This window comes from Garra rufa, chromosome 15, assembly GCF_049309525.1.
Source record: "Garra rufa chromosome 15, GarRuf1.0, whole genome shotgun sequence".
Taxonomy (NCBI): Eukaryota; Metazoa; Chordata; class Actinopteri; order Cypriniformes; family Cyprinidae; genus Garra; species Garra rufa.
The window spans coordinates 40035582-40051967 of record NC_133375.1 but is presented as its reverse complement, the minus strand read 5'-3'; the positions used below and the strand labels follow the sequence as shown (position 1 = coordinate 40051967).

Sequence of the window (16386 nt, the reverse complement as noted above, 5' to 3'; positions counted from 1 at the left end):
TATTATAATTATTTCCTACTCTAATTAGTGATCTATAGTTTATATCATCTCTCAATAATTGTATTAACTTTATATACAAATGTTGTGTTTCTGTTCCAGACGGTTGTTAGTTAATACTATAAATTAAAACACATTTAATCTCATGTTTTGCTCAAGATGACTATAATATAATTTCGAAATTACAAGAATATAGTCAGAACGTTTCGAGAATAAAGTTGGAACGTTTCCAGAATAAAAGGCTAAATGTTTCAAGAATAAAGTCGGAATGTTTCAAGAATATAGTTGGAATGTTACGAGAATAAAGTCAAAATTTTATGAGAAGAAAGTCGAAATGTTTTGAGAATAAAGTCAAAATACTACAACAATAAGGTCTAGATATTTTGAGAATAAACAGTCGAAATTACAAGAATCATGTCTTTGCATTCTTAGCAATAGCAATTAACTATAATTCATTTATTATTGATAATAAGAATATGTTGTTTTATTACTAAAAAATAAATCATTATTTTTTTTATATATTATTATTATTATTATTATTTCCTACTCTAATTAGTGATCTGTAATTTATATCATCTCTCAATAATTGTATGAACTTTTATATACAAATGTTGTGTTTCTGTTCCAGATGGTTCTTAGTTAATACTATAAATTAAAAGACATTTAATCTCATGTTTTGCTCAAGATGACTATAATATAATTTCGAAATTAAAAGAATATAGTCGGAACGTTTCGAGAATAAAGTTGGAACGTTTACAGAATAAAAGGTGAAATGTTATAAGAATAAAGTCGGAATGTTTCAAGAATATAGTCGGAATGTTACGAGAATAAAGTCAAAATTTTATGAGAAGAAAGTCGAAATGTTTTGAGAATAAAGTCAAAATACTACAACAATAAGGTATAGATATTTTGAGAATAAACAGTCGAAATTACAAGAACAATGTCTTTGCATTCTTAGCAATAGCAATTAACTATAATTAATTTATTATTGATAATAAGAATATGTTGTTTTATTACTAAAAATATTACTACTTTATTACTACAAATGTTGTGTTTCTGTTCCAGACGGTTCTTAGTTAATACTATACATTAAAACACATTTAATCTAATGTTTTGCTCAAGATGACTATAATATAATTTTGTGTGCTTTTTTTTTTTTTGTAGTGCCCAGCAAAGGTCAAACCCCAGATCTGTCCACTCTCACTCTGGTGTATTTGAGTTTTACTGTTTTAATCAAGGGTTTTCAGAGCTTTTAAGACAATGTACGCACCCCCGGGAACTGCTGCGCCTGGAAACCGGAGGAGAAGAGGTGGAACAGCTCTACCCAAACAACCAGAGCGGAGTTTAGCATCCGCGCTGCCCGGGGCGCTTTCCATCACAGCCCTCTGTACGGCCCTGGCAGAACCAGCCTGGCTCCGCGTCCATGGAGGAACCTGTCCCAGACAGGAGCTCGGTGTCGCAGACGTACTGGGATATATAGATGACGACCTTGTTAAGGGTTGGTATCTCAAACTTACACTCAATGGTGTAATGTAAAGAAGTAATAATACTTTGTAACAGTACTTAAGTAGTTTTTGGAAGTATCTGTACTTTACTTGAGTTTTTATTTTTCAGCCTACTTTTACTCCACTACATTTCCTAATTAAAATGTATACTTTTACTCTGATACATTTCCCTGAAGCATATTTGTTACTTACTACAAAATAGTCAGAAGTCGGGATCTCAGTCAGAATTGCGAGAAAATGTTTTTTTTTTCTTAATTTTGCAAAACAAAATGATCTCATGAAAGTATTGTGTTCTATCTAGACAGTGTTTGCTTACAGAAATGTTGCTTTTTCCTCCAAAAAAATTGCATTTGCATTGAAATTTAAGTTTGAAGTTTTCCTTCTTTCAGTCGAAATTACAAGAATAGTTGGAACGTTTCGAGAATAAAGTCGGAACGCTTCGAGAATAAAGTTGGAACACTTCAAGAATAAAGTCGGAACGCTTCGAGAATAAAGTCGTAACGCCTTGAGAATAAAGTCGTAACGCCATGAGAATAAAGTCGTAACGCCTTGAGAATAAAGTCGTAACGCCTTGAGAATAAAGTCGTAACGCCATGAGAATAAAGTCGTAACGCCTTGAGAATAAAGTCGTAACGCCTTGAGAATAAAGTCGTAACGCCTTGAGAATAAAGTCGTAACGCCATGAGAATAAAGTCGTAACGCCTTGAGAATAAAGTCGTAACGCCATGAGAATAAAGTCGTAACGCCATGAGAATAAAGTCGTAACGCCTTGAGAATAAAGTCGTAACGCCTTGAGAATAAAGTCGTAACGCCTTGAGAATAAAGTCGTAACGCCATGAGAATAAAGTCGTAACGCCTTGAGAATAAAGTCGTAACGCCTTGAGAATAAAGTCGTAACGCCTTGAGAATAAAGTCAGAACGCCTTGAGAATAAAGTCGGAACGCTTCGAGAATAAAGTCAGAACGCCTTGAGAATAAAGTCGGAACGCTTCGAGAATAAAGTCAGAACGCCTTGAGAATAAAGTCGGAACGCTTCGAGAATAAAGTCGGAACGCTTCGAGAATAAAGTCAGAACGCCTTGAGAATAAAGTCAGAACGCCTTGAGAATAAAGTCAGAACGCCTTGAGAATAAAGTCAGAACGCCTTGAGAATAAAGTCGGAACGCTTCGAGAATAAAGTCAGAACGCCTTGAGAATAAAGTCAGAACGCCTTGAGAATAAAGTCGGAACGCTTCGAGAATAAAGTCAGAACGCTTCGAGAATAAAGTCAGAACGCCTTGAGAATAAAGTCGGAACGCTTCGAGAATAAAGTCAGAACGCTTCGAGAATAAAGTCAGAACGCCTTGAGAATAAAGTCGGAACCCTTCGAGAATAAAGTCAGAACGCTTCGAGAATAAAGTCAGAACGCTTCGAGAATAAAGTCAGAACGCTTCGAGAATAAAGTCGGAACGCTTCGAGAATAAAGTCGGAACGCTTCGAGAATAAAGTCAGAACGCTTCGAGAATAAAGTCAGAACGCTTCGAGAATAAAGTCAGAACGCTTCGAGAATAAAGTCAGAACGCTTCGAGAATAAAGTCGGAACGCTTCGAGAATAAAGTCAGAACGCTTCGAGAATAAAGTCAGAACGCTTCGAGAATAAAGTCAGAACGCCTTGAGAATAAAGTCGGAACGCCTCGAGAATAAAGTCGGAACACTTTGAGAATAAAGACAATATACTACAAGAATGAGGTCTAGATATTTCGAGAATAAACAGTCAAAATTACAGGAATAAAGTCGGAATTTTTCAAAAATAAAGTCGGAACGTTTCCAGAATAAAGTCAGAATGTTACAAGAATAAAGTTGAAATTTTACTAGAATGAAGATGAAATGTTTTGAGAATAAAGTCAAAATACTACAAGAATAAGGTCTAGATATTTTGAGAATAAAGTCAGAAAGTTTTTGTGAGCAAACACAAAGTTTATCTCAGAAAAAAGTCAGAATTGCGAGATAAAACTCACAGTTCTGAATTTTTTTTCTCACAAATGCCAGTTTGTATCTTGCAATTCTGACGACTTTTTTCCCCCCCAGAATTGCATAATATAAATGCAATTCTGACTTTTTTGGGTGATATAAGCTTGCGATTGCGAGAAATAATATCATAATTGCGAGATCTCAGAATTCTGACTTTTTTTCTCAGAAATTGATGATAAAAAAAAATCACAATTGTTAGAAATAATTTATCACAAATGCAAGTTTGTGTCTTGCAATTCTGTTTTCTCGCAATTGCGAGTTTGTATCTAACAATTCCCCGAATTGGGTGATCTCACACTTGTGAGAAATAAAGTCAGAATTGCAATATAAACTCAGAATTTGAACTTATTTTCTCAGAAATGTACTTGTACTTTTACTTTCAATACTTATGTACATTTAAGATTAAAAAAAATACTTTTTGTACTTAAGTACAATAAATATCACATACTTTAAGACTTTTACTCAAGTAATATTCTAAATGGTAACTTCAACTTCTAATAATAATTTCTGGTAATATATCTGTACTTTTACTTAAGTATGGCTTTCAGCTACTTTATACACCACTGGATACACTACCTAAGATTTTTGAAAAAGTCTCTTCTGCCCACCAAGGCAGCAATTTTTGTGAAAAAAACTGTAAACAAAACCCTTTGAATGGTAGTGTGCATAGATTACATTTTGAAGTAAAAATTGAGCTCTTCTACTTGCACTTTTAATGATAACCTTTGACTGTTTTGTACATTCCCCCTCACAGATTACTGTATCAACTCTCAGTCCATCCTGCTCTTGCGGGTCATTGCTGCTTTCTGTTTCTTGGGAATTCTGTGCAGCCTCACTGCATTTCTGTTGGATGTCTTTGGACCAAAACACCCAGCCCTCAAGATCACACGCAGATATGCTTTCGCTCACATCCTCACAGGTATTAAATCATGAAGGATTTAGTTCTTAATATAAGTACAGTTATTTTTATTTATTTATTTCTGAACCTCATGTAGTTTCAAAACTTTTAGACTATCCAAGTCCTGATCTCAAACAATGGTTTGCAAATCATTATTCAGATCAGGACTTCAGACCTGGATCACAAATCATTTGCTTTGGAGTCAAATAGCGAATCATTTGATTCACTTCAGGACTTCAGAGTGCGTATTGCGAATCATTTGTTTCAGATCAGGATTTCGAAAAACGATTTTCTCAAATCTTTTTTTTTCTTAAACCGTAGAAAACATCAAACTATTAAGGCAGTAAAGTTATAAAAACAAAACAAAAGAAAAAATAAACAAAAAAGGTATACACAAATACGAATTCTTTAAAGGATAACTATTGCCAAAATGCAACCTGGGCTGGGTTTTTTTTACTGTAATCGAGACAAAATTATATCTAAAAGCATAAATACGACAAACGAGCCGTTTTTGAGATTGACCGTGATTTTGTTTTGCGGTCAATGGCCGGTGAATGGGAGTACTAAGGGCATAGCTTTGAGCGCATCAAAATCGATATTTTTACAACACCAAGAAGGCTCGATACACCATGAAACTTTGCTTGAAGTATCGCCTGGGTCTCTACACATGAACTCGAGCATTGAGAACATTGTTTGTGTAAACAGAGTTTACTAAAAAAAGAAAGTTTTTGAACAACTCACTTTCACTGTTTGAGTTTCCGCTCGCGGCCGTCTTGCCAGTCAAGACGTGTCGATCTCCGAATGCGAGGAGAGTAAAGATGGATAGCTCCTAAAGCATAAAACAATATTAACCTTCTAGTTGTAAAAAGAGCCTCATATAAGCCTAATATTTCATCCTGTGGAGTCCATTCATTCGCATTCGGAGATCGACACTTCTTGACTGGCAAGACGGCTGCGAGCGGAAACTCAAACAGTGAAAGTGAGATGTTCAAAACCTTTCTTTTTAGTAAACTCTGTGTACACAAACAATGTTCTCAATGCTCGAGTTCATGTGTAGAGACCCAGGCGATACTTCGAGCAAAGTTTCATGGTGTGTCGAGCCTTCTTAGCGTTGTAAAAATATTGATTTTGATGTGCTCAAATTTATGCCCCTAGAACTCCCATTCACTGGCCATTGACCGCAAAACGAAATCACGGTCAATCTCAAAAACGGCTCGTTTGTCGTAATTATGCTTTTAGATATAAGTTTGTCTCATTTACAGTAAAAAAAAAAAAAAAAAAAAAAAACAGCCCAGGTTGCATTTTGGCAATAGTTATTCTTTAAGGCGAGACAATGCAGGTGAATAGGGTAACTGATAACTGCAAACATTTTTTTGTATGAGTTTTCTAAAATGTTAGGTTTAAATATGCAAATGAACCATTGTTTAATGAAATATGCACCAATTTGCATACATTTCTAGTACAAAAATCAGTTTCAAAATTCTTGTTTAATTTTTTTGACATATTAGAGTCAAAAGTTTTAACAGAGGGAATCTCATTTTGTCACGCCATTATTCAGAAAAAAAGAACAGACAGGAAACACTTTTTTTTTTTTTACCATTTTAATAAAATGTATAAAATCAAACTAATTATAAATAAACAAATCCATCTGTAAAAACCTTCAGGATATAAACAGGAGTAAAAATGTACAGTTTGGTGTGTGTAAGTGTTACTGAAGTGGAGATTTATGGCTATAAATGTGTGCTATAAAAGAAACACTTAACAGTGTTTTTTGGATGCTTTCTTTCCACTAGTCTGAAAAAACACTTTAAGAAAAACCAAAAAGCCTAAAATCTCAAACTTGAGTGGTGCATGAAAAAAACTGTTTTTGCCTGCAGTGTCTCCCCTTAAGACAATTAACTATGGTTTTACTATAGTAAAAGTGCAGTATACTTTGTAATACTTTAGTAGTAATACTTTGCATGTGCTTCCCTTTATTTTTGATTTCATTTTTTATTAGTATGTTTTTATTTATCTCTTCAAGTAGTAGTGCTTAAAGTCCTAAAAGTTCTGGAATTTCATTTTGCAGTATATGTACAAACTCTGATTAATGTCTTCATGACTCTCTGCATTGCAGTGCTCCAGTGTGCCACAGTGATCGGCTTCTGCTACTGGGCCTCTGAACTGATTCTGTCCCTGCAGCAGCAGCACAAGAAGTACCACGGCTCGCTCATCTACGTCACTTTTGCCATCAGCTTCTACTTGGTGGCCGGCGCAGGCGGCGCCTCCATTTTAGCCACAGCTGCCAACCTTCTCCGCCATTACCCCACTGAGGAAGAGGAGCAAGCCCTAGAGCTCCTCTCAGAGATGGAGGAGAGCAGCGAAACATACCCAGTCGACTACGACATTGCCAACCAATTCCAGCCTCCGCCGGCTTACACACCCTGATCGCCAACTGTCATCTCCCCACATGTTCTCTGCCCAACGCCACACCTTTGGCCTTCAGATAAAGAAACGATGTTCAGATTTTAGGTGCGCCATCAATAACTAATATAAATTTAGTATTCCAGATCATGCAGAATGCCTATATCCATGCACATGTTTAAATGAACGTTTACTTTTGGCAGAGCTTGAGTGCATGGAATAAATCAAAGAGAATAATTATGGCATTGCTTGTAGAATTCCATTCGAATTCATCTTGCATGTATCCGGCAATAAAAAACCCACACAGATTTAGAAAAAAAAGTATTTTTGGCACGCTTTATTGTTGATTAAAGACTTGAAGGATGCAAAGCATCTCAACATTACGCTTGTTGGAGATGCTTTTACCTGCAATTTCGTTGGCACACTAAACTGTGGGGAATTAGTCTTATTTTTGTTTTTCCAAAGGATTTTTGCAGGTTTATAATGTTTTACATTTAAAATGTTGAGCTGCACTTTCGACTTTTGTTCCTGTTTTTCAAACCTTTCATCATGCTATCAAAGTGTCGTTGTATTTATTTTAATTAATCAATAGTACAGAGATGCTGCCATATCCACACTTCTGGATTCAACCCATTGCATTTTAAAACTTAATTTTAATCAGTCACTTTAACGCACATATAGGCCAAGATGGATGAACAAATTATTTATTCTCCGACTCTCAAAGAAACGAAAGTGAATATTTTATGTACCTGTAATTTGGAGGCTTTCAGGTTATGCCAACATCACATTGTAAGTGTGTTCTATATTAATTGGATTTTTTGTTTTGTTTTTTTAAGTGAAATTGTGTTTGCTGTGTTTTGATAGTAATAGTGTGAGCGATGAACGAGTCTTAACACATTCGATTATGATTGTATTCGTGATGCACTCGTCTAGCTTTGGCTCTGGTCTGATTATTTTTGATAAAATCACTGCATGACATTTGATACTGCATTTGTGTTGCATAAATGGACTGTAATTGTTCAGATTTTACACATGCTGTTCACTTTTGGTTGTTTTTATAGTAATCCGGTGGTTTTGTGTTCTAGGTTATTTCACATTTCACATTTCCTTTCTGTGTTTCATTTGAAATATGTTTACTGACATGGAAAATAAAGAAAAAAAAGTCCAAAATAACGTGTGCGTGCTTGTTTCCTCAATGCGTGTGCACGCGCGGTAGCCATAGCAACGTTTGATTCATCCAGGAAGCGACACCGCGCGTCTCACCGGCATTTCAGCGAGGATAAACTACATTCATTTGAAGAAACAACTGTTTAAATGTTTTCCCTTTGCTTCATTATTTATATAAATAAGCTTAATTTGATCGAATGTTTAATGAATATTAGCCGGTAACTGATGGGCGACGAAAGCTGTGTAAAAACCATTTATGGAGATGAGGTATGGTGTGTGTAAGTGGGGCCAGGCCCATATTACGCCGCTAACTAAATTTTAGACTTATATGGCATATTTTTTGCGATGAAATGAACATATGACGGTTTTTAGCTTTAAAATGTGACGTGTCGATGCTTATGAATTGATATTCGCCTCAACGTCCAGTTAAAGTCAAAAGTTTGCATAACTTTGCATCTTGCAGAATCTGCAAATTGGTAGGCTAATTATTGTACCAAAATTAGAGGGATCATACAAAATGCATGGTCTTTTTAAGTTAGTACTGACCTGAATGAGATATTATTTTACATGAAAAGACATTTACATAGTCCACAGGAGAATATAAAAGTTGAATTTATAAAAATGACCCCGTTCAAGTTTACATGCGCTTGATTCTTAATACTGTGTTGTTACCTGAATGAGCCACAGTGATAATGATAGTGATATTTGTTCATGGGTCCCTTGTTTGTTATGAACAGCATGAACAGTTTTTCAGCATTTTTGTGCATTTGAACTGTATGATTTTGAGATCCATCTTTTCACACTGAGGACAACTGAGGGACTCATATGCAACTATTACAGAAGGTTCAAACGCTCAATAATCCTCCAAAAGGAAACACAATGCATTAAAGGATGGGGGTGAAAACTTTTGAACAGTTTAACAGCCTAAATATTGTATTTTTTCATTTAGTACCGCCCTTTAGAATCTACAGAAGATACTTGTTTTCCAGAAGACAAAATAAGTGAAATTTACCCTGATCTTCAATTTCAAAAGGTTTTCAACTCCTGGCTCTTAATGCCTTGTTTTTCCTTTTGCAGCATTAGTGAGGGTTTTAAACTTCTGTAATAGTTGCATATGAGTCCCTCAGTTGTCCTCAGTGTGAAAAGATGGATCTCAGAATCAGACAATCATTGTTGGAAAGGGTTCAAATACACAAAAATGATGAAAAACCAAAGAATTTGTGGGACCAAATGGATTTTTCTAAAGAACACTAAGCAGTTTAATTGTTCAGGACAAACAAGGGACTCGTGAACAACTATCACTAAACAAACACAGCTGTGAATCATTCAGGTAACAACACAGTATTAAGAGTGAAGTGTATGTAAATTATTTTCTCTTGTGGACTGCATGTAAATGTATTTTATGTGAGATATCTCTCAGGTCAGTACTAAATTAAAAAACACATGCATTTGATATGATCCCTCTTATTTTGCTAAAATAATTAACATTTTGCAGATTCTGCAAGGTGTATGTAAACTTGTGAGTTCATCTGTAAAAAAAGAGTATGTGCCAAAGATCCATGAGTTATTAATCTAATATTCATCCCATTAGCACCATGTCCACCAGTAATCTGCCACCCTTGCGAAACCTGCCCAGCTGGACCAGGGTTCGACATCTGGACCGGGTGAGATACCCCAGACTTCTGTCCAGTGACTCTATGGTCAGATCTCCACCTGTGGACATCAAGAGCCTAAAAGCAGCTGCTCAGCCCAGGACAGACGCACACAGAACACGCGTCGCCTCTCTGGAGAAAGATATTCTCTTCCTCCAACAACAGCATAAAGACACACTGGAGAGACTGCATGTGGAAATTGAGGATCTGAAGCGTGTTAATAAAGGTGTGCGACACTACAGTCCTTAGAAAATGGTGCCTTTTCAATGTAAAATTTAAGAAGGTTGCTGAACTTTTAAAAAAAAACACATAGGGTCTAAAACACCAGGGCAAAAACTGCTATAGATACTGGAGGAATGCAATAGAGGAACATGTTACCCCAATATCCTAGTAGTTAAAATGTTTTTACCCTATAAGAGTTGAAATATTGAGGCTAGACATAATGAAATACTGATAAAAGCTGTAAAACAAACTTACTTCTGTTTAAAGCATGTGGTCAGAAGGTTGACGATGATGTCACTTCCTCTAATGTGATGTAAGAAAGAGCAAACCGTTGGTCTTAAAGGGGGAAATGCGAGTTGAAACCTAATCGAGGAACAAAATATCTTAAATATAATATTGACATGATATTTTAGTTTCCATTTTAAATGCCAAAACAAACATTTTAGAAAACCAGATATAAATTCAAATGTAATGAGATGCAAATTGTTTGATGTTAATTAAAAGCAAAGATTTAAAACTATTGGTGCATTTTAATTTTTGTTTGCATTACACATCCATAATCTAGTTTAATTGATCAAATATCGCCATAGTTCAGTCACAAAAACAGGGCACAAAATGATGTTTTTTTAATGCACACTTAAATATTATTTTCACACTTGCATATTTACTTCTTCTTTTACAGACTTACAGTATCAGCTGGTTATGGAACATGACAATTCTCCAAATGGTAAGCTATGTTTTATCAAGCCTAATTTTTAATAAGTATATTTATAATATACTCATGTAATGATGCAGAATTTGCTTTAGAAAGACCCTTGAAAGGACAACTGTCATTCAGTGTTATTGTAGTATTATTGAGATGCTTTTACAGATTTTGTTATTATTTTGAATTAGTTTTTATATTTTGTTTTTTAATTTTAGGTAAAGTTTTAGTAATTTCTTTATTTTAAATATTTTTTATTATTATTTAGATTTTTTTTTATAGTTTTTATTTGTATTAGTTTTGTAGATAAGTAGATATACTTTTATTCATTTTAGTATTATTGACATATTTTTATGTATTTTATACTAATATTTTAAATTAGTTTTTATATTTCGTTTCAATTTTTATTTAAGTTTTAGTAATTTTGTTGTGTGATTTAGTCAGTTTTATTTGTTTTTAAATATGTAGATTGTTTTTAATTAATTTTAGTACTATTAAGATACTTTTAATAATAAAAGGTTTTTATTAATATTTTTCATTATTTTTATTTTTATATTTTCTGTTTTAATTTTGAAAGTATTTTTTGTTATTTGTCATTTTAATTATTATTTTAAAAATTGTATATATCAATTGTATGCCGTTTTATAGTGTTATTGAGATGCTTTTATAGTTTTTGTTAATATTTTGAATTGGTTTTTGTTTTTATATATATTTTTAAATTTTGTTTAAAAATTGTATTAGTTTTGTCATTTTATTAGTAGATATATATATATATATATATATATATATATATATGTGTGTGTGTGTGTGTATTAAAAATAATAATAAAAATTCAAAAACACTTAGCAAATTAACAAAAACTAACTAAAAATTAAATAAAAACTGAAAATATAAAAATAAAATAATTCAAAATAGTAATACAAACTAGAATAGTATCTCAGTGATACTAAAATAACACTGTGTTGGATATAATTAGATGCCTTAGTATTTTTGTATTATTGACATACTTTAAGAGTTTTTATTAATATTTTAAATTAGTTTTTTATATTTTGTTTTAATTTTAAAGTTTGAGTCGTTTTGTTGTGTTTTTGTCATTTGTATTGCTAAACATGTAGACATGCTTTTTATTTATTTTAGCATTATCAAGATGCTTTTATAATTTTTATTAATATTTTTCATTATATAATATTTTGTTATCATTATAATGTTAAAGTTTTAGTAATTTTGTTGTGTTTTTGTGATTTTTATTAGTTTTTAAATATGTAGATATCATTTGTATTCATTTTAGTATTATTGACATACCTTTATTATTTTTATTATTAATATTGAATTTTTTTTAATTTAGTTTTAATTTTAAAGTTTTAGTAATTTTGTTTTTAAATATTTTTTATTCGTTTTGGTATTATTGAGATACTTAAATAGTTTTTATTATTATTTTAAATTAGTCTTTATATTGTATAATTTTAATGTTAAAGTATTAGTAATTTTGTTGTTTTTGTTAGTATTTAAATATGTAGATATCATTTTTATTCATTTTAGTATTATTGAGATACTTTAATCATTTTTTTTAATGTTTCTAATTAATTTTTTAAATATGTTTGATCATTTTAATGTTTAATATACATTTTTAATAAAGTTTCAGTAATTTTGTTGAGTTTTTGTCATTTGTATTAGTATTTAAATATGTACATATAATTTTTATTTATTTTAATATTAGTTTTAGTTATTTTAATACATTAAGTTAAACGGTTAAGTTCTATTTCAAATAACATTTTCTTTCTGGTTTTAACTGTAGTTGAAGTGGACTCTAATAACCCTGGTGTGCTCCACACAGAGTCCATATGGTCCGACAGTAATTCCTCAAAATCCAGTAGCGACCGTTCAGCCGAGAAGAATTCCCAGTGTGGATTCATCAGGTGCATGCAAATCTCTGTAACCCTTCAGTTAGCATCTCTGATTAACTGACCACACTTAACCAACTAAATCACATGTCCTCCTGCTGTCATTGCTCCAGCTCAGAGGAGGCGTCCGAGGCGGGAGGAGGCGCAGTCACGTCTCTGCTGCCTCTCAGGATCACCTGCAGCCCGTCCCAGCAGCCCCGCACCCCAACGCTGAAGGAGTGCGAGCTCATCATCCAGCAGCTCTATCACGCCAATGCCGCACAGTATCAAGAGGTCAGCAGCGCTTCATCATGTCTGTTGTGATTCATACCATTTATTCATACTTGACTTTCATGTTTCATCACTCAGCTGCTGCGGATCAAGACGCATCTCAGAGAAATCACCTCCAAAAACAGATCAGCCGCTGAAGTTTTCTCCCTTGCAAGTGCATCGCTCTGTGACAACAGCAGGTGCACTGTTATTCAAAGTGAAACTCACAAAAATGGTTAAGAAATATCCTGGTCATATTTTACACACACAGAAAAAAGGATTTCACCTTATTCTTTGACGTGGAAGACTTTCGGTTCAAATAACGATAAAAGAAAATGAATAACGATAAAACTGTTTGCTCTACAAAACAGTGTGCTCATAATTAAGATAATGCATTAAATAATATGCAATATCAAGCAGCAAAACAAGCTGTCTGAAAACTGGACACGGAAGCCAGAGCTATACAATTTACAAATGACCGCACCTGCTCTTACGGGAAAAATAAGTGGATAAAAGAAATATATATTTAGCATCTTATTAAATCTAATTCAAATCTCATAAAAAATAAATCTCATTTAAAATGTATTTATAAAAAAAATAATAATAATAAATAAATATATTGAATTGAATTATATAAATTATATATGTGTATGTGTGTAATTTTTAATATAGTATATTTTTATAAGAATTAGAAGTAATTTAAGTATTTATGTGAACTGGGAGTATACATAATGCTGACTGATTTTAATAATTGTTATAAAATGTATTATAGTTGTAATAATTTTTTTAGAATACTTAGAAGTAATTTAAATATTTCTGGTAATTGGAAGTATACATAATGCAGACTATGATTTTAATAATTTTTAAAACAGGATTGTCAGTGAAATAAATTGTGCAATCATGAAAATACACATTGGGGATAAAATGTGACAAAGAATTTTAATTATATTACTATAATTATTATAATTTAATAATTTTATCAAAGAAAGAATCTATATTTTACATGAAGTTTACATGAAGTTTTTACATGATATTATATATATATTCTTTATTATAATTCTGTCACTATATATATTTTTGTTTCATAATTTCAATCGTAAAGCACAAATTATAACTATAGTAATAGAAGAAAAATAATTTACAAAACTTAATTTTGTTTATACAATATAATTTAGTTTTTTTCTTTTGATTTTTGGGTGAAATGTGACCTGGCCATATACACTACCAGTCAAAAAATGTTTAATGTTTTTAAAAGATGTTACTTCTGCATTTATTTGATCCAAAAGTAAAGCAAAAACAGTAAAATGTTAAAATATTTGTGCTTTTTAAAATAACTAATTTCCGTCTGAATATATTTAAAAATGTAATTTATTCCTGTGATTTCTAAGCTGTATTTTAGCATCATCACTGCAGTCAAGTGATCCTTCAGAAATCATTTTAATTTTCTGATTTGCTGTTATTATTATTATTGCTATTATGCTATTAGTATTATAAATGGCTTTATCGTCACTTTTGATCAATGTAAAGCATCCATGCTAATAACAGTATTCATTTCTATAATTTCTTTCTAAAAAAAGTAAATAGTAAATAAATCTCCAAGACTCCAAGCTTTTGAATGGTACAGTGTATAATGTTACAAAAGCATTTTATTTCAGATAAATGCTGATCTTTGGATCTTTTTATTCATCAAAAAGTCCTGAAAAAATGTACACTTACTTTAAAATAAAAAATGTTTCTTGAACAGCAGATCAGCATATTAGAATGATTTCTGAAGAATCATGTGACACTGAAGACCGGAGTAATGATTTGATCACAGAAATAAATTTAATTTTTTTAAATTTGAAAATATATTTAAATAGAAAGCAGTTATTTTAAATAGTAAAAATATTCAAACAAATGTACAGCTTTTGCTATACTTTGGCTCAAATAAATGCAGACTTGGTGAGCAGAAAAGACTGCAATACACAGACTTCTTTAATATATTAATTTTGTCATATTCTATTTGTGTATTGAGAATCCATCTCTAAAATCATTGGTGTTTTTTTTTTTTTGCACATTTAAATCTATGATTCTTTTTTAGGGCTGACATTTTTGAGCATTTTCCGAAACTACCTCTCAAACCACTGCCAAAGAAACAGTAGGCTTACTTTTCAATCATTATCATCACAGAATACCAGTCCATATCACAGGCAGTCCGTAATTCAGAAACAATTTTTGATCATTTCTCCCTAGGATCCCGAATCAGGCCGGTCAAAGAGAAACGGTGCTTCTCCCAGCCATCAAACGCAATCTCAGCAGCACCATGTCCGAGCGGCAGAGGAGAGCGCAGGACGTGCACAGAATGCGTCTCAGGAGAGCTGTGAACTCTTAACCCTCCTTTGAGTGAAGGTTACGCTGTCCCGCTTCTGTCACTGTGCCATTGTGTCTGCTGATTAGAAGGTCTTACAGTTTAACCTTTTTTACCCTACGAAAAGGCTCAATTAGTCTCTCTATAAGCTGAAGGAAGGTCAAAAATATGTTTTATTTCTTCAGCAGAGACGTGAGCGAACGCACGTTGATCACGTTTGATTCCCTAATGAACTAAATAAGAATCTTTCCAGAGAAGCAGCCAAATGTTAAAGATGAGACGAGAGCTAAGCTGCTCATCCTTCAACAGGAAGGTCCGTAAATATATAATACCTTTGATTTAATAAGAGACACTGAGGTGTGAATTTCCCTGAAGGTTTCAAAAGGTTTTCAGTTGATTTGAGTTTGACAAAGCAGTTTTAATTCTCTTTAAATAAATGCACCAGTAATTTAATTATGTTGGTTTTTTGTACAGATTCATGCAGTGACTTGAAATGTTTCTTCTTGAAGGGCTGAGTATGTTTCATGTGCAGTGCACTAGTGTAATCTGGCCGTTGAGAAGGTTTTATACTCTGTCCTGTTGGATCTCTAACTGACGACTACAACCCATTGGATCAGTGCCCGGGCCTCCAGCAGACACCACATAGTATTACTTTGTTTAAGAGCCTTATTAAGTAATGGGTTTTAGAGGCCACTATCTCATTCAATTCAATTCAATCAGACAGCAAACGTTCAACACGTTTCTCTAATTCAGTTTACCCGATAAAACCCAATAGCTCGTAAAGTTTTAATTGTTTGATAAATGCATCAATGCATGAGTTAATTAAAAACAAATAGTTTCTTGAAATACATGTTATAAATGTTTCATTTCAACTACTTGCTAAAATAACTACAACTGAAATAAAAGTTAACAAAAACTACATAAACAACAAAAACCTAACAAAATTACTAAAACTTTAACTAAAATACAAAAGAAAAAGAAAAACTGGTCAAATTTATTCAAAATTAACTATAATAGTACCTCAATAATACTAAAATAACAGTGTAAGTCTGAGACAACCTGTTAATTATAATAAATGCTAAATATTTGTAACTTTTATTTATTACAATTATAATACTTTTTTCTCTAAACAGTTTTAGGACTAAAGATTTTCAGCATGGACCCTAAATTAAAAATAAAAATCGAACAAAATTATACATAATAAATACATAATATATATATATAAATTAAATTATTAAATAAATTGTGAAATTGCCTAAACTCTTGTACATGTAAAAAAATGTTATACATTATATTATATTATAGTATTATATAGATTATATTTTTGTCATACC

General features: G+C 32.4%; 2 protein-coding genes across 2 annotated transcripts in view; both read left to right on the top strand.

The window, feature by feature from the left end:
* tmem127 (transmembrane protein 127) overlaps positions 1 to 7984 on the top strand; it is a 58297-nt gene extending 50313 nt beyond the window's left edge. Inside the window, exons 2-4 of the mRNA XM_073819312.1 lie at positions 1162 to 1495; positions 4265 to 4429; positions 6525 to 7984. Coding sequence (XP_073675413.1) covers positions 1258 to 1495; positions 4265 to 4429; positions 6525 to 6835 — 714 coding nt within the window. The 5' untranslated portion in view covers positions 1162 to 1257 and the 3' untranslated portion in view covers positions 6836 to 7984. The remainder of the gene's footprint in view (positions 1 to 1161; positions 1496 to 4264; positions 4430 to 6524) is intronic.
* Positions 7174 to 15489, top strand: LOC141287177 (coiled-coil domain-containing protein 74B). The gene is made up of 8 exons (XM_073819311.1): positions 7174 to 7199; positions 9570 to 9856; positions 10535 to 10579; positions 12390 to 12471; positions 12570 to 12729; positions 12805 to 12905; positions 14786 to 14842; positions 14938 to 15489. The coding sequence occupies exons 1-8, from the start codon at positions 7174 to 7176 to the stop codon at positions 15074 to 15076; spliced, it is 897 nt and encodes a 298-aa protein (XP_073675412.1). The 3' UTR covers positions 15077 to 15489.
* The last annotated feature ends 897 nt before the right edge of the window (positions 15490 to 16386 follow it).